This window comes from Lampetra fluviatilis, chromosome 4, assembly GCF_964198595.1.
Source record: "Lampetra fluviatilis chromosome 4, kcLamFluv1.1, whole genome shotgun sequence".
In the NCBI taxonomy this organism is placed as follows: Eukaryota; Metazoa; Chordata; class Hyperoartia; order Petromyzontiformes; family Petromyzontidae; genus Lampetra; species Lampetra fluviatilis.
This window is the reverse complement of record NC_136278.1, coordinates 25496115-25515291: the sequence shown is the minus strand read 5'-3', so window position 1 is coordinate 25515291 and position 19177 is coordinate 25496115. Positions and strand designations below refer to the sequence as shown.

The 19177-nt window shown below is 47.9% G+C and overlaps 2 protein-coding genes across 2 annotated transcripts in view; both read left to right on the top strand.

The window, feature by feature from the left end:
• The window catches only part of LOC144931403 (uncharacterized), a 73823-nt gene extending 69838 nt beyond the window's left edge, over positions 1–3985 (top strand). The window contains exons 56-58 of the mRNA XM_078855209.1: positions 189–272; positions 958–1062; positions 2312–3985. Coding sequence (XP_078711335.1) covers positions 189–272; positions 958–1062; positions 2312–2605 — 483 coding nt within the window. The 3' untranslated portion in view covers positions 2606–3985. The remainder of the gene's footprint in view (positions 1–188; positions 273–957; positions 1063–2311) is intronic.
• A 5567-nt stretch (positions 3986–9552) lies between these two features.
• LOC144931402 (uncharacterized) overlaps positions 9553–19177 on the top strand; it is a 39838-nt gene continuing 30213 nt past the window's right edge. Inside the window, exons 1-5 of the mRNA XM_078855208.1 lie at positions 9553–9641; positions 12176–12269; positions 14122–14235; positions 15048–15656; positions 18987–19110. Coding sequence (XP_078711334.1) covers positions 12182–12269; positions 14122–14235; positions 15048–15656; positions 18987–19110 — 935 coding nt within the window. The 5' untranslated portion in view covers positions 9553–9641; positions 12176–12181. The remainder of the gene's footprint in view (positions 9642–12175; positions 12270–14121; positions 14236–15047; positions 15657–18986; positions 19111–19177) is intronic.

Below are 19177 nucleotides of genomic sequence, written 5' to 3'. Positions count from 1 at the left end.
TTCACTCGTAGACATTGTTGACCATGAGTAGATGATAATGATGATGACTACGAGTAGACGAACATTCCACCTACAAAATCAACACTGGACGTCGCGATGGGTACTGCTGAGTGGGGTCAGCCATCCCAGCGAAGTGTGCCGCACACGAACCGTCCCGTTGGTTTGCTCCTCTTTGCGTGCCTTTTCAGAAACTTGTGGAAGAGATTGAAAAGAACAACCGCAGCCTCGGCGACTGCCAGAAATATGCTGAGCAGGTCACAGAGGCACTGAAGGTAAGCCCTAGGAGTTTGAGGTCATCATACGCCACGCTCCTCTGTCAGCCACACTGTCGGCAACAAAGTTTCAGAGCTCGGGCTTTGCAGTCCTTGGACCTCAGATTTGGAACGCTCTCTGCCTGAAGAACTGTGTCTGACGGCTGAGATTCTCCCATTTAGAGAGAAACCAAAAACTGATTTCCTATGATATGTTAGATAAACTAAAGATTTATATTTATTTCTTGTTTACATATATTTTCTGTACGGCGTCCTGAAGCCCTTTGTTGGGTCAACTGCGCCTTAGGGCGCCACGGTATGCAGGAGGTTGTGGGTTCGAAGCCGTCTCTGACACCTCGAAATTTGGAGTTTGCATGTTTCTCTCCCTATTGTCGCGTGGAATTTTTCTCTGGGTCATCCGGTTTTTCCCTCCACATTTAAAATCAACGTGCGTTTAGAGTATCTGGGCTGATATAAATTTACACCTGATAAGCCACTCCGTTGAGCGATCATTTGTGGCCAAGTTGCTTGTGAAAAAGAGCTATATAGCTCAGTGGGCCCTTACCTGGTAAAATAATCTTCATAAGTGGAAATTAGAAATGTACCCACTTGTGTGCATGATGGCGGCGCTTACCAGTTTCCATTTCAGATGAATTGTGTTTTAATTATACGCTTGTTAACGCAAATGTTGATCGCATTCTCTCAGGCTTACGAAACAATTCTGCGCAAGTACCGAGTGCTGCTGACCAAGGATTATGGCTACAATTTGCCACCGCAGAAGAACTTGGTGTACGACGGCCTCCTGAAGGAGGTGAGAGACGGACAACATTGCGTTGGATTTAAGGTCGCGTCCGTGATTCCTTTGCACTTGATTTACGGAGCCCAAGTGCACTGGCTCTAAAGTTATCTTGCTGGGAAAAAAGAAAAGTGTCCTCACGTTCAAATGAATACTGGACAGCTCTCATCTTCACTGGTGGTCTTGAACCGGCGGTGGAAAGTGAAGTCCGTTCTCCTATAATGCGTGTATTCATAACGCGAATTGGATATAACGCGATGAATGTATTGGGAACGCAACGACAGCATTATATGAGAACAGGCTGTATTTTATTCCCATGGTGAGGACCAGTCTGCATTTAGGAACGTGTCATTCTTGACCATATTTCACCACACTGGCCAGTGCTGGTTGGTGTCCATGACCAGTTCACATATCACTCGCCACGGACGTTGGCGACGGCTGGGAATCAAACTCAAGTTCGCCGGGCTCAAAGCACGGTGCGCTAACCACTGCACCGCCGCTCCACCCCCATGATTATTATGTTACGCTTGTCGTCTGATGCGCAGTGCACATCCAAGAGCCTCTGACGTCAATCGAATAAGTGTAGGCCGTGTGTGACTGCGTCACGATCCAAATTTACCAACATGATAAATTGCTCGCAAATTACTTAATTGGGCAAAATCCACATATAATCGCCCCCCTCCCCCGCCTACTGGCAGTCTCATGCCATCTTGCAGGCTGGTGCTGTATATATATTGTACTGCAGAGGGACAGCTGCCATTATATGTATGTTGAATTTCTTTCACAACGTACGTAACCAACCGTGCAAATCAGATGTGCGGGTGGAAGGATAACAAACTAAACACAAAAAGCAGTTCTAAAAAAAAAATGTCAATCTAGATTTAAAAGTGCATAGCTCCAGTGGCTTCCTAATATCGGAAGGAACAGCATTCTAGAAAGCCGCAAAAGCAGATCCGAAAGCGCATGATGCACTGACCATCTTTGTTTGATGGCTAAAAGCCGCTGTGAGGATGACCGGGAGTTTGCGTGATGGTTTATGCTCCTTGACGAGATCGACGAGGAAATTGGAGGGTCCCCTTCGATAGCCTTCAAGCAGGGCATCGGAATTCTTGACAGTACGAGCGACGTGAAGGCGCTTTCAGCCGCCGAGACACTTGGGCGAGCGCCCTCTCCTCTGCATGCAAATCCCTATCCCTCGTGTGGAATACCCTTGGGCTGACCTCTGCCGCGCGTGCGTTTTACCACGCACCCTCTCGTTTCCCAGTACGTGGAGTTGCAGTCTCGTCTCAAGGATCTGAGCGGCGTGATCCACGACCTGCAGGGGAAGCTGCAGGCCAAGCTCACGTTCCGCGTGCACCACATCCTCCGCAAGGTCCTCGTCATGGTCGACGGCATCGAGATGCCCCTGATGGACGCCTTCGACCAGGGCCACATCTCCAAGGAGAAGTTCGCCGAGCTCGTGTCCTGGCAGGGAGAGAAGCAGGAGCTGGAGCTCATCAGCGAGGGGTGCCAGATCTATTCGGCAGACGGCATCAACTACCAGGCCACGGCCTTCTAAGGCCTTTGGGTCTCACCGATAAAAGGCGTCCGGCACTACAGGGCACTCCTGGGTAGTAGGTGGCACTGCTGACTGAGCTGCTCTGTAGGATGATGGCCTATCACGTGGTGTAGCAGGGAGAGAAAAGTTCACCATAACTGGGATAACCTCTAGAGAAGTGGTTTTTCAATATTTCTTAATCCAGAAACTTCTGTATTGCCAACCCTCACTTTTTTTTTTCACAGACCACCATGCACCAATAACATCTTTTTCGAAAAGACAAAATACTAAAAATCACCGTATCTACAACAGTTCCACAGACCGATTCCCACAGCCTTGCGGACCACCAGTTGTTCACGGACCACAGGTTGGGAACCACTTCTGGTGAGGATGCAAGGTTTCGTGTAACAATAACAATTCTCTCTGTTTACTCAGGACGGACAGCCTCAACAAGCATGAGGATTCTTTCAGGAGGATCCTGCTGAATTGGGATGTTTGGCCAATTGCATTAATGTGTGTGTTGGCTTCAAGGGGGCAGCAAAAGCCAATCCATAGGAATAATCCAGCATCGATGGGATAACAATCAAAAATTCTGCACAGATCGATTAATTCCACTTGCTGCGCTACCATCTCCTGGTCACCTCGCAGCTTAGTGGGTTTGGAAATGTCACAAAGTTCGTGTGATCTGCCAACCACCACCTTCCAAAGTGCCGGACTACAAGCTTGCGCCACCACACCTGGTTTTAGAAGATAGAGTGCAGTGCTTGATCTGCTTAAGCTCAATGATACGAGCAAATGTGCCTGGTAGACAAAATATTTTTAAACCCGCGGGCTTATAGGGATATTGTTGCGTGGAAGGAGATGGAGGCTCAATGGAAGTAGAAAGAATAGTATTTTGAATGCCACAGTAGTATTTCCCGCACCTCCGATTAGCACGGTTGGCTACGTACGGTGCGAAAGAAGTTCAACATACATACATACGTAGTATTTGTCACGGGACACATGGGAAGGCTCTTGTTTATTGGTCATACTACACCACGCTCTCCTTCTTTGGTGCTTCTGCAAACCGTAGCAATGGGTTATCACTTGAGATTTAATCAAACTTAGCGAAGGATTTTATCCGACACACAGGCAGAAACGTAGAATATAATGCTCGATTCATATATGCTAAGTGTATGCTTTTATTGAAGTGTTTATTGCTGCTTTGAGCATTATAGGGGATACGCTATTTCTTATAAAACGTTTGGTATGAAAGCAAAGTAGTCAAGCTCTAAAATTACACCCTTTCATCTTTTATTGTTTTGCTGGCTTCGGTTTAAAAAAGAAATAAAGCAACGCCTCACTGTATTACTTTAAACGGCTTCTTCGTAAATGGTACAGCAAATGATAGTAGTGTAAGCAAAGAATACGTTCCAGACAATAAAAGCACAAGACAAAATCTTGGCATACTTTGCACGTCAAGATGAGATTTTTTTCTGTATATATTTTGTACACGGCATATGATGACCAACAATGTAAACGGAGCTGAGAAATGCGGCCTCTTAATTTTAGGCAGTAGCAGGAAAAGACAACTCGTTTGCTGGTTTCATTGTTATCAGGAGTCATCAGCCTTTGTGCACGAGGGACTTATACTGACAGCGTGTATTTTTCTGACGAATGGGGTTTTCGCGTTGGTTGCAAAAAAAGTGATTGCATTTGGTTCAACAAAACACAAATCATGGCATTTTCAGTCAAAATTAACGCATTATTTTAACAGATAACGAACGGTTTGCAAATTACGTTTGTTAATTTACAATAGCTGTCAATTCATGTTCTATCAGAAAGTGTGAAGCAGTTGGACACATTTCGATATCTAAGCTGCACCTCCCAACATTTTTTCGTCGAAATATGTATTTGCTGATATGTGTTTGCTAAAGCCATCCTGGAAACTCCAAAGCAGTAAAATATGAATTTTTTTATTACTGTCATTTTGCAGCACAAATTGACAATAATTTTCCCTCCACTGCCATTGAACATCGACGTACGACATCAAAGGCAACCCCAATAGAATCGTAAAGACAAGTGCCGACTATTTGCAAACCAGGTAACCTGTTTAATATTCAGATGAGGCTCGGGGCTGACGTCTAATTGTTGGTGGCAAGCTGTGAAATGCCAATCCGGTGCACGGACAGCGAATAGCTGAGGGTTGGGTCTGCATATTGCAGCCTGGTGCCGAGTCTTGAGTTTACCGTCAGCTTTCACACCCAAAACCCAAGAGTGCTGTACAGAGCCAGGGGTGGTGGGCTGGGGGACAGGCTTCTTGCCTCTGCTGTCTGGCTACATACAGTGCGAAATAAGTTAGACGTGCATACGTCTGGCCTCAATGCACCGTCGCGGGCTTTAGCTCCGAGCATCATCAGTACGAGCTGTTGCTCAACCGTGCCAGCACGACAAAAAAAATCACGGCGTGGGGAACAGGACAGCCTCCCACGCGAGCCACTCTTGTTGAGTGGAAAAAAAAACTAAAAATCACGGCCAACGACATCATCAACCCGGCCGAACGAACGTCGGCCAACGATCTTCCGGCCTCCAGAGGAACAACTCAAGCCATCGTGACGGCCCAAAGGAGCGTGAGAAATACGGCGCGGCTGGTAGAGACGTTTCGCGATGACTGCACAACGAATACGGCCGTTATCATAATGACCTTCACAAAACAAAGACGGATTAGAGCCACTTTGGAATACGCTGCTGAATTAGTGCCCCTCAGGCCCAGCGGTGGGGGTTGTTTGTCCATACTTCACCACGATCAGTAATGGGGGGGGGGTGGGTAGAGGTTGGGGGGAGGCAGGACCGGTAATGCTATCACTTGTAACTGATGTAGAGCGCTCACAAATGCATCTCCATTCTGTCCCAGCCCTTGGAATATCCAACCTAAAATAATGTTATATAAGTTGCAAAATACATTGCATGAATAACAGCAAAAATCGTTAAAATCAAAATACAATGAAACTGTACACACTGCCTTCTGATGAGTACAAATAACTAACCATATAAACCTGTAGGTCAAAAGGTTAAAATGTGGGGATCGGATGGTGTGGCAAGAGACCCAGGCAGAGAATTGCGCTGTGGGGGGGGGGCGTGTGACCTCGGACAACTGTAAACTCATTAGCTCTGCTTAATAAGTGCCCTCAAATTGCGAGTTAAAAAACGCACGGAAGGGATGGGGGAAAAAAGGCCCTAACAGATGTAATCCTGTGAACGCCATAGACAGAAACAAATGTACAAACAATACACGACCGTTAAATCAAGGGGAAAAAATCATAATTTGTGCAAACTATGAATCTATAGATATGAACGAAGATGCACATGTAGTGGAGCGGTGGTGCAGTGGTTAGCACACGCAGTGGTTAGTGGTGCTGTGGTTAACACACTGCACCACCACAGTTAACACATTGCACATTGCACACTGCACTCGGACACCCGGTGACCTGAATGTGGAGGACCCTGAGGAAAATCCACGCGACCACGGGCAGAACATGCACACTCCAAATATAGTCGGGATCAAACCCACGACCTCCTGTATACCAGGCGAGGTATGTAACATCTTGCCACCGTGGCACCCCACAGGCCTGACTCTGCTAATGAAACCTTAAATACTGAAATCGGCCAAGACGTTGCCTGCCTAAATAGAACATATTAGTCCCCGAAGGTCCAGAAATCAATTAAAATATGTTTTGTTCATGGAGGGAAGGGCTTCCTGTGAATCGTTAATTCATTGCACACCCTCCTCCTGCACATCCACTGCTGCATAAGGGCCTCCCAGCACATTGTGGGCCACAAGGGACATTTGACCATACTTCACACCCTGATCAGTGTGGGTTGGTGCAGGTTGGTCGTGGGGGGGAATGACCTTTGCGCACGGTGGTCACCCATGATTAGTTTACGAGATGTGACAGGATCGGGCGCCTTCCACGTGGTTTGGTCATAACGAGCTTTTTTTTCGTGTATACAATTTGAAATCTGCAAGAACGTGGATCCAAGTCTTCAAATGTCCCACTCCACATCCGAGATGCACTCCCTCATACATTGGCCATAGCGTGAACCAACTAGTGGCTGATGGGAAAAGCGTCTGCATTTTGCAAAGAGCTTTCTTTATCGTGTTGCAAAAAAGTGGATTCCCTGAGCGGCAGGTAGGTCCTAAGGGACGCTTGGCATGGCGTTGGCAGGGGATAGGTTCTCTGGGGACGATGATTCCTGGGTGCAAATGATGGATATGAGCCCTGGGAACGAGCGCTGCTGCTCAAGAATGTGACACGGGTGTGCCGGCCGCAGCGGGCTCCGGCGTGGTGAATGCGGCGCTTTATGACTCGGTCTCTCCACACACACGCACGCGCACACACCGGTAAACCTATCACACACACACATATGGATAAACCTGGTGCACACACACACCGGTAAACCTATCACACACACACACACATGGATACACCTGGTGCACACACACACCGGTAAACCTATCACACACACACACACATGGATAAACCTGGTGCACACACACACACTCACGTGTAAAACCTATCACACACACACACATGGATACACCTGGCACACACACACACCGGTAAACCTATCACACACACACACACATGGATACACCTGGTGCACACACACACCGGTAAACCTATCACACACACACACATGGATACACCTGGCACACACACACACTCACGGGTAAAACCTATCACACACACACACATGGATACACCTGGCACACACACACACGGATAAACCTGGTGCACACACACACACTCACGGGTATAACCTATCACACACACACATGGATACACCTGGCACGCGTACACACCGGTAAACCTATCACACACACACACACACCGGTAAACCTATCACACACACACATGGATAAACCTGGTGCACACACACACTCACGGGTAAAACCTATCACACACACATGGATACACCTGGCACACACACACACCGGTAAACCTATCACACACACACACACACATGGATACACCTGGCACACACACACACGCACGGGTAAAACCTATCACACACACACACACACATGGATACACCTGGCACACACACACACACACATGGATAAACCTGGCGCACACACACACACTTTCACGGGTAGAACCTATCACACACACATGGATACACCTGGCGCTCACGCACACGGGTAAACCTTGCTCAAACACACGGGTAAACCCGGCTCATACACACGGTAAACCTGGCTCAAACACACGGGTAAATACTCTTTGTTTTTTTCGGTAAAGTCACGTAGGTAAAACATGAAATAAAATGAATGAAAACGGTCTCAAACACACGGATATACCTGGCTCAAGGGCCACGTTTTACACCGCTAAAACAAAAACCAATGTAAGCCGACTGCAGTGTGCATCGCATGACTATTGTGGCGGTTTCAATCCACGCGGCGGCGAATGAATCCCATGGTAGCCTAGAGCTTCAATGCATTGGTATCATCGTCATCATCATCAGCCATGATCAATCCACTGCTGGATCAAGGCGTCCCCCAAGCCATTTCCATCTCTCACGGTTCTGCCATGTAACGGTGTTGGTAAATACGTGCCAGACGCGTTATCGATGGCAACATATCACGTACCAGCGAGCGACACTCAGTTATGGCTACGTGCAAATGATGATCTGAGTACACGCGCTCATATCAGCGTGCTGGACCCTCGACAAGCGGGAGCGCTTGCTCACTCCACGGAATGGTGTTATCTTGACATCTATCCACAACAATAGATGCAAATGTGTTGCACCGAATGTTGACGTTGACGTGGTGGTGATGATGGACTTTGGCGGAGGCAAGAAACGGCTCTAAAACCCCATCCAGGTGACAGCAAACCACGCAAATATTCTGGCCTCCAAGGGCAAGTTGTTGTTCATGCCACGTGCTGTTAAATAAAGGCAATCATTGAATGTATTAAATTTACTGTGTTGGGAAAAGTATGTATACTTTTTTTGAATCAGTGATGGCTTATTTTGGGGTTGTGCCACAATTGCACCCGAACTTTTGCCACTGAATACACCTTTGCAGCTTGATTCGTGATTCGTGTAGTCCAGCTTGATTCTTGATTTTGAAGCGTTATCTTGACTGCATTAATTCCAGGTGTGCATAATGAGGCTGCCCAATCCAATGTGAAGAAACCACTCTGCATCTTCTTAAATTCGTGCAAATTATCCGAACCTTGCATTGCAGGGTTTTTTTTATGCAGTGTTCGTATCATGTTGGCCAATATCATCCAATTTCATCATATTTGGTTAAATGGCCGGATCATGTGAACTCACGTCTGTTGACTGTCTGAAAATAATTGCTGGATCTACCAATTATAATTGATCTACCAGGTTCCAAGTAGGGATGGTGCATGCATTGCTGTTAAGAGGCGAGTAACGTTTTTGCCACTTTCACCAACCTCTTATTATGATCCAGCGTGGTATGGGCAATCTACCCCAATGACCGCACACCTAAACCCACAGTTACGAGCCGGTGCGATGTAGATTGTTTGCAAAACGACAACGATTCGGTGAGGCACCATTGGAGGCTTTCATCCGTCAGTGGATTCACAATGGCTGATGAAGAAGATGATGATGGTGGTGGTTAAATCACGGCGATAATCTTATTATGTCACGACCCACGTAGCGCATACCCGTGTCAGCCTTTTGACCAGAGACCATTTGGGGGGGGGGGGGCGGTGGTGGAATCGGGCAAAGTGTTGAGAAGCAGCCCGTTCGCACGCCGCTGTGTGACTTATGCTCGCGGGATTGGGCACCGCGGGCATATTGGCCGGTGGCAGGGGTGGGGTGGGCAAGCGTTGTGGGTGTTTGTTTAGCCAGTGGAGAGTCTCACGGCCCCGGAGGGAAGTGGAGGGGGGGGGGAGAAAGGGCGTGCATCGGCGGTTCCCCGGTCCTTTGGGGGTCCCAGCCGCACCGCACAGCCGTGCCCTCTGCCGTTGAAGAGGTCCCGCGGAGGCCAAGCAGAGAGGTGCGCAGCCACGCGGAGTTGTGTCTGCGGTCGGCGGCTCACGAAGCGGTAAGTGCTCGCCCGTTTGTCGCGAACTCCCTTTCTTTTCGTTCGTTTTGTTTCGCTTGCCACCGTCGTCAGCGAAGCAACACGTACCGTGCCCTGCACACCGCGTGCTTAGCGCGTATTGCGAAACCCGGGTTATTGTTAATGCGATGGCGCTTTTTGGGTGGCAGATTTATGCCCGCCACAAAAGAGGCGCCGACGTTTTGTTCAGCAAAAAATAATATTGGCATGAGCAAAAAAAACATTGTGAATTTTTTTTTTATAAGTTAATGTTTTGTGGGCATTTGCTATTCTGCAGAAAACTGCTGTCAGCCACAGTCCACAAAAATATATACGCTTTAAAGATTTTGAGTTGTTTTAAACAGCCTTCCTCGCATATATTCCATAGCCAACTGACTATGGTGATTGACAAGTAATTATAGACATCTTTGTGAGGGAAAGTGGACCTTAGCAACCACCGTGAAAAATTGATGCTTCAATTCAGGCAATACCATCATGCATTGCATATCTTTGTTGTTTTTAGATGCAAATGAGATGTAATGATTTAAGTTATTTGCAATGCGTAGTGGGGGGGGGGCATTGCTAAATTGTAATACATTTACTACTTAGCTACATTCAATAATTCAAGAAAGCCTGGCAGATTATTCCATGACTGTAGTGTATTAATGTTCGGTACTAGTTAGTATTTTTTTTTGTAATTTCATGTGTAAATGAAAACACATTTCATGAAAGTAATTTTAAGACCTTGTTATGGCAGAATATTCGCTCGACGTGCATTTCTTTTCTACTCGACATCCGCTGAACTTTTTTTTTACAAACATTTTCTCTAAAAATACATTTTAATATTAGCATTAGTAAATGCCTGGACTGTGCTCCGTGCTGAGTTCATAATCAGAATATTTTATTTCTACTTGAGGAATCCGATGAGCTATAAAGCTCTCATTCAGATTTACAGCAATATTGTGGTGCCAACGTACTAAAAACGTGTCAATTAATGTGTTTATTTAGTCGGGGTGTTTTTCCCCCCCGCGGTCTCGTTAACCCACTATCACCGCAGCAGTCTTGACAAGGAGGCTCTTTGTGAGGGCAGAGCAGCGCCCCCTGTGAAGTGGGAGAACGAGTCTCACTTGAGTTGGGACGGCTCATCCTCTGTTGGCATGTATTGTTATGTTAAAGCCAAAATTGCTCAATTCTGAAAATATCTCTCTAATTATTAATTGTCCCGAACTGTTGGGAGTGCAATATTGATTGATAGCGATTTAGTTAATAGATGTCTTCTGTTTCATTACAATATATAATACATTAGTTTAAAATGTTATCTCATGGATTAATGATGAAGTTACAAAAAATATCAATGTAAATGTGTTGACAGTTTAGTATCGATTATGTAGTTTGTCCGAGTGCTGCATGGGTAGAGTGTGAAGTTTGTCATGGGAAGCTTGAAATTTAAAACCCCAGGCATGGGTTAGCCCACCCTTCTATGCTTTTGGAAATGTTTATTTCGATAATGAAAAGCAACATACAGATGCGCCTTAACAAGAACGTTCGCAATCAATGCAACATTACCTGCCATGACATACGAATCGGTGGAACAAAAGCTAAAAAGTGTGCAAAGAAGCAAGGAGAAATACGTGCTGGGAACTACGTCTACTACTGAGACAGGAAAATGAACACATCACATAGCAAATGCAAATTAGAGACATTATATTCAGGGGGCTTGACGATAACAAATCGCTTGAAGGGATTATGGCTGAGGGTTGAGAACGGTGATGGAATGGCTCCAATAAGAGAACCCCCGTGGAGATGAAGCGATGAGAGGAGTTCATGTGCAGGTGTGAAATAGTTTGTGGCGTAATAGAGCCGTGAGGGATCGTAATCACATTTTTTAAAATATATATACTAATTGATTTTACCAGGTAAGGTCCCCTGAGCTACATAGCTTTATTTTAGAAGCCACATGGCCACAAATGATAGCCCAACGAAGGGGCTTATCGCGTGGAAATGTATAGCAGCCAAATACTCTAAACGCGTGACGTTGATTCTAAATTTAAAGGGAAAACCCGAGGACCTGGAGAAAAGTCTACGCAATCACGGTGGAGCACACGCAAACTCCAAATATAAAGGCGTCAGGGTCGGGATCGGGATCGAACCCACAAAGTCCTGAATATCAGGCGAGGCAGATAACATCTCACCACCGTGGCGAGAGGTTATCTGAAGGCCTTTATCTAGCACTGGATTGCACTGAATAGAACAATGTACGTCTGTGTGGCAGTCGGTGGCAGTGATATCGTGGTCAGGAGAGTGCCCAACCAATCCCGTCGACCTGATAACATCAGTGGCGAGTTGTTATCAGAGCTGTCCTCCCCGTACCAAAAAAAAAAACTTAAATCAGCACTGGGTGGGAAGACAAAGGTGGCACACGGGCATCGTTTTTGCCAACCCCAGCCGCTGTTTCCAACGTGCCAGCCTGAAGATTGCTTGCCCCTGGCGGTCGGTCGAGCGGCTCTCTGTGCTGGAACTCTGTCTCCGCGTTGCAGATCAGAATGACAGGCTGCGCTCCAGCCATCCTGGCCGTGTGTGCCCTGCTGTCGCTGCAACAACGCGTTGTCACGTCGCAAGACTACACCACAGGTCCTCGCACCAGCATTGCGTTGTTCCCGCACGCGGTGGGGGGGGGACATGCTATGGCAATGCATGAATGAATAACCAGTGGTGAGCAATGAGCAATTTAAATGCCCATCGTTAACACTGCCTAAATAAATAAAAAATACATGGTAGGCATTTCGACTTAAAACTTTCGTGACTGCAGGAATTCATATTATTGGTTCTTTCGGTAAAGTCACGTAGATAGAAAATAAAACAAAAATACATTTTAAACTTTAAATACATTTTAATTACCGAAAGAACCAATAATATACATGGTAGGCAGGTGTTTGTTTTGACCAATTAATTTTTTTCACAGCATAGAGAAGCGCCATTGCTCTCCGTCGATACACCGACAGATACACATATTGAGGGAGGGGTGGAGCTGTGGTGCAGTGGTTAGCGCACTGCGCTCTAAAGCCCGCGACCCGCATTCGATTGGCAGCTATGGCTGACATCAGTGGCAAGCGATATCAGAACCAGTCCTGCCCCCACCCTCTCTCCCTTCAACATCGAACAAAGACGGTCATTGCATCGCGCGCTTTCAGATGCGCTTCTGCGGCCGTCTGGAACGCTCTTCCTTCCGACATTAGGAAGCCACTGGAGTTTTGCAATTTAAAATCTAGATTGAAAACTCATTTCTCTTGAGAATGTTGTTTGTGTTTAGTTTGTTGTCTTTCCCCAGCACCTCCGATTAGCACGGTGCGAAAGAAGTTCAACATAGACGCATGGAAACGAATAAGTGTTCTTAACTGTTTTAGCGCGATAATGCCCGATCACAGTGGAGTTCAATGACCGTCTCCATCTCATTATATTTTATCTTCCGGTGAAAGGATTCAACGTAAATCAATTTACCTCTCTGTACCTCTGCATTGGATGATGCTGTGGTGCAACGATGACCACGATTGACTTGCAATCTAAAAGGCCCTCGGCTCGATGCCACCTCCAGGCGTGGCAGTTGAAACAATGACGCAGGTTTATTGAATCCTGCCCCTTCTGCTCACCACGCAGTATAAATGTACGTGTGTATGTTGAACTTCTTTCACACCGTACGTAGCCGGCCGTGCTCATCGGGAGGTGCGGGAAATCGGGGGGGGGGGGGGGAGGCGTGGAATGGCCACGCGACCATTTCGTTGATCAGCAGGTCGTGTTTGGATGGGAGGTAAAGTGTGGGTAGGCCCACCTCTTCCAAGACGTCTTCCCCAGCCTAGAGAGTCAGCCAAAGCCTCGAGATAGCCGCTCTCTCTCTCTCGCTTCCCTCTGGTGGCGGTAATGCCACCGGGCAGTTTCGCGAGCAGGAAATTTCAGGGCTGCACCTTTATATATTCTTTTACTTTTAACCTCTTTATCGCAGTCTAAGCCACAGAGGAAGCAAGTATTATCCCGGGAGACCATGAGCCGCCGTATCCGTTTGCATGCTGTTCTCTGCTTAACACGGAGGCTTTCGCGACCAATATTATTCGTAATAAACCCTCCACCACCCGACACAGCCAGGAAGGTTCGTCACGTAAACAACGCACCAGTTAGTCACTACTACGGCCCACCGGTGTGTTGGAGAGTAAATCGCCCGATGATCCTGGATGTAATTACCAGCGAAACGTCGTACTCAAATTTCAAATGTTGTGGATTTACTCTCCAACACACCGGTGGGCTGAAGTGGTAACTAATTGGCGTTTTGTTTACGTGACAAACCTTACTTGCTGTGTCGGGTAGTGGAGGGTTACGACGCATTTATACTTACGCGATCTAACCCCCACGAAAACCTTTATGGTGAATGCCGCTCTCTGTCTGCCCGTTCGCTTGTGGTGCTGTTGCTGTCACCTTCGACGCCGCGTCGCAGATGGTGACAGCTCGGGCCTCGGCGTTGGCTCCGGGGGTGAGGAGCGCCCGTACCCCCCCGTGGACTGGCACCAGAGAGGGAGCCCAGACCCCAATGCGGAGAGGGCACCTGCAGGTATTGCGAAGCACGGAGCGGTCAGCTTCAGACGTGTATAGAGGGAAACACCCACTGCGGTGTTTTGGGAGTGAAATACCGTCAGTATGGTGGGCAGCCTTCATTAAACGTGCAGTAGTACGGCGTGGGGTGCAGTGTGGTGCCTGTGGTGGCAGCCGGCGTGGGGAATTAACGATTATAGCCCTTTTACAGGAATGGCAATGATGTAAATAGGGTGTCAGATGTCTCGACGGGGCCTCGACATACCAAATGCTGCAACATTGTTCGCAAATATGTATACAATATAAAAGTGACAACATGTGTGGACTTTGAATTGCTGATGACAGAAATGCATCTTTTTGAAAAATATGAGAGCAGTTTTGGTGGAACACAAGATCATGGCATTGGTGTGTTTTTTGTCAAGAGCCAGAGCTATTTGTCCACTGTAAAACCGAGCAGCTCAGGAGGCGCCAGAATGACTATCCGCGTGCAGAAGCTGAGCCGTGCCGATGATGCCACACGCAGCAATGCATGTCGGAGACGGAGTGATGCCACGTCGTTGACTCCTCACGAGAGGCAACACTCAGATCGCCTCACGAGTCCAGAGTTTTATGGCTCCATTCTGGCTCGGGCTCGGCAAATTTCGCCAGTCGGAAAAAACGTTCGTAGAACAAGAGCTCCCGCGTTGGCTCAGCTCGGATGTGCCAGTGGGAAAAAAGTGGCACTATTCCTCCTCCCCCCTCCTCCCTCCTCCTCCCCTCTCCTCCCTCCCCTCCTCGTCCCTCTTCTTCCCTCCTCCTCCTTTCTCCCCTCTCCTCCTCATCCCTCAACAGGCGGCCTGTGCAAGGACGTGCCGATGGACCTCGTGTTCATGCTGGACGGCTCGCGGAGCGTGCTGGCGCCCAACTTCGAGAAGGTGAAGGACTTCGTCGTGCAGCTCATCGACGCCTTCGACGTGGGGCCCTCCGCCACGCACGTGTCCGTCGTCCAGTACAGCAGCCGGGTGGAGGTCGCCTTCCCGCTCGACGCCCACCAGACGAAGGAGGAGCTCAAGCAGGCGGTGCGCGCCATCGCCTACGTGGGCGAGGGCACCGTCACGGGCGGGGCCCTGCGGCACCTGACGGAGAGCGCCTACGGCGAGGCCGGGGGCGCCCGCATCGGCGCCCACCGCGTCGCCGTCGTGGTGACGGACGGGCGCTCGGCGGACAGCGTGCGGGAGGCCGCCGGCGCCGCGCACGCCGCCGGCGTCACCGTGTTCGCCGTGGGCGTCACGGACAGCGTGGACGACGCGGAGCTGCGGGCCATCGCCTCGGAGCCGTCGGAGACGCACGTGCACCACGTGGACAACTTCGGTCTCCTGGACGAGCTGCAGCTGCGTCTGGCCAGGCAGATATGCGAGGGCAACGTGTGCGGGGGCACCGTCGGGCGGCAGAACGCGCCAGGCAAGCGCGGCCCGACCTCCCAGAGCGTGCATGCGCCGACTGAAATAAGACGCCCGAATTCGTGATTTCATTATCTGATTTTTGAAACGGCAGTTCCCTTGTACCAAGCACAGCCCCATAACGCGGTTAATGATGCACAGACATTGATCCGCCAGAGTGTTCCACATGCATAACCACAGCTTCAGCAGGGTGCTTGCTATTGGCTTAACCCGAGTCTAGAAATTCACCTGGCTTAGAGCTTTTGAACTGAAAACAGCTCAGGTTGGGTTCACAGCTTTTCTTAAATGCACTACTGCGTAGATTTTCGTGGTTGTGCTGCACATGTCTTCAATGAGTTTTCAGGATATAAGGCGTGTTGTTCAGTACTACGTCCGAAGTTTCGCTCCATGTCCTTGGAGCTTGACCTACTTTTCCTTTATTCCTGAAGAAACTACAAGCACACGGAAGGAAACGTCAGATATTAATGCCGAAACAACACCGGTACAACCCGAGAATACATCGGCGAGCCGTATAGCACAACAAGCAAAAACCTACATGTGTAAAAAATATATAATTATAAAACCAATATAGAATAATTTACCCCATCACAGATTAAGGGCTCAAATAGAGAACGCTTCAATAGACTTCCAATCATCATGATCATCCTGAGCCAATTCCAGTCGCTGCCCAGTGATGGTTCCCTTATCCAGATCCTTTAGACCAATGGGAAGGAGTAATGGCAGCTGTGAGTTTGACTCTTAGAGACTTGCCTGCCAGCCAGAGAAGGAAATTATTGTTTTCTCATACAGGCTCCATGAGCTTTGAATTACATTTATATATCACTGTGAAACCATCTGCTGGTGAGGGACAAACAGGGGTTGTGATATAACGTCAAAGCTTCGGGAGTCTTGGTGAGGGTTTCATAGGCTGTGTCCCACACCTCAGCAGTGGTAACCGGTTCGGAGAGGCACACAGCCTGTGCATTTATTTGTGTTCCGCAGAAAATTGTGATATAAATCAATAAGCCACGTCAAATACTATTCTCATGCGAGCACGTACGTACGATTGCTTAACTTCTACAACTTGAAAATGATATCGTGCCAAAAGCACAAGTAAACAAAACTCATCGCACGTCTCGTTGACACTGCCTTGTACCAGAAAAAATACGAATACTCATAATTAATACAATTATAACGCATCATCAATATACCGTGCAATTTATGTACGATATATTTTTGTCTGTTAAAAGACAATATTAGGAATAGCTTTCGTTACTGTTTCTGTTATTATTAATCATTGACAGCCCTTTGTCACCATTGGAACCTCATTTGCCAGTAAAAAATATAATTGTTTTTTTACCCTTTTATCTGGCAACAAAACTGACACATTTTTTTACAAGGAGTCATGTTTGCATAGGCCACAATACCTGCAGTCATAATGCAAACAAAAAACATAACTCTGATAATGTATGCACTGTCCTTGAAGTTGATTGGTCCACACCCAAGACAGCTTTCCTTAGAGCCTAGTCTCACATGGTGTTGGACAAGATGACGCCCAAGTCTCACATGGTGTTGGACCAGATGACGCCAAAAGGCGTCATCTGGTCCAACACCATGTGAGACTAGGCTCTAAGGAAAGCTGTCTCGGGTGTGGACCAATCAACTTCAAGGACAGTGCATACATTATCACAGTTATGTTTTTTGTTTGCATTATGACTGCAGGTATTGTGGTCTATGCAAACATGACTCCTTGTAAAAAAAAAGGTGTCAGTTTTGTTGCCAGATAAAAGGGTAAAAAAACAATTATCAGCCCTTTGTCATTTTACCACTGGATGAAGGCCTCCACACGCTGGCCATACTTCACCGCGATGGTTAGTGCGAAGCCAAGTCGCCAGGTTTACAATGACTGCAGTGTGCCAACCACTGTGCCACTGCTCCACTCAATCTCCAGTTACCGTTGGATATTCACAATCAAACAATTTAATTTAAAAAAATTGTCTGGCTGGCTATTTACATGATGATGTCCCACAGCATTGAATCGCGCCAACAGCGGGTTAGTGCGTGATGATGTCCCGCCTCCTCATCCACCCCGGCCGTGTCTCCCACATAACTGCACAGGCAGTGCTCGTCATACAACAACTCAAAATAATCGTGGCTGGCTACTGACGGGGCACCTCTCCACCCCAACAGTAACTCCGTCGTTGTTGTTGTTGTTGCTTGTAGCTGCTGAGTACAGTTGCCACCGAAAACTAACTGGTTAACTGGCTAAGCGGGAATTTCCGTCGAACGAATGAACATTGAATTCGAATGAAATGGCAGAAGACATTTCAGATAGCGACACTGGAGAAAGGTGGAGTGATGAATGCACAAGACGGGGTTCAATTTAAACTTGCTAATTTTTGCATTTGTTGTCCTAGTAATGCATTTATTTCGCCGCAATTCTTTAAACCGTATACAACTTTTTTTTGAAACCACATAATAACTATATTATTTTATATTCTTTGGGTCTTTCGGTAAAGTCTTTTCCTGATGACGACCGCCTGTGTTGCGATCGAAACGTAGTTTTTTTGTTATTTTCTTTGAACCTATCTACGTGACTTCACCGAAAGACCCAAAGAATATTAATTCCTGCAGTCACGAAAGCTTTAAGTCAAGACAATAACTAGATTATCTTGGCATTTCATAAAAATCTCAGGACTTGTAGTGCTCCGAGCACAGCATTTGAGCAGCGGACAAGTGCTGTGGCAAATGTTATTCACTTGCTTGCGCGCGTTTGTCTTTTAAATGCCATCTGTCAGCATTGTCTGCTCCCCTCTGCCACCGCACCGCCACACACACACGCATATACACACACACATGTGCACACACATACACACACATACACATGTACACACACACACGCGCACACATACACACACACGCGCACACACACACGCGCACACGCACGTACACACACGTGCACACACATACATACGGCATATACACACACACACACATGTGCACACACATACACACGCACACGCATACACACACATACACACGCATATACACACACACATACACACGCATACACACACGCATGCACACACGCGCACACGCGCACACACACGCATACACACGCACGTACACACACACGCACACACATACACACGCATGTACACACACACGCACACATTCACATGCACACACGCACACATACACACACATACACATACATACGCACACACACACGCACGCACGCGCACACACGCACACACACGCGCACACGCACACATACACGCACGCATACACACACGCGCACACATACACACACGCACGTACACACACACGCACACGTACACGCACGCACCAGGCTTCGACCTGCTGGAGGATTTCAACCACCTGACGTCACCGCAGCTGCCCGTGGTGGACGGCACGAGGCCCGAGGTGCAGGCCCTGCGGTTGGGCCCCGACAGCGACCTCAAGCAGCCCACGAGGTGATTGACCCCCGACCAGAGGCGTAGCTAGAGGGGGGGGGGCAGGGGGGTACATATGTCCCCGGGC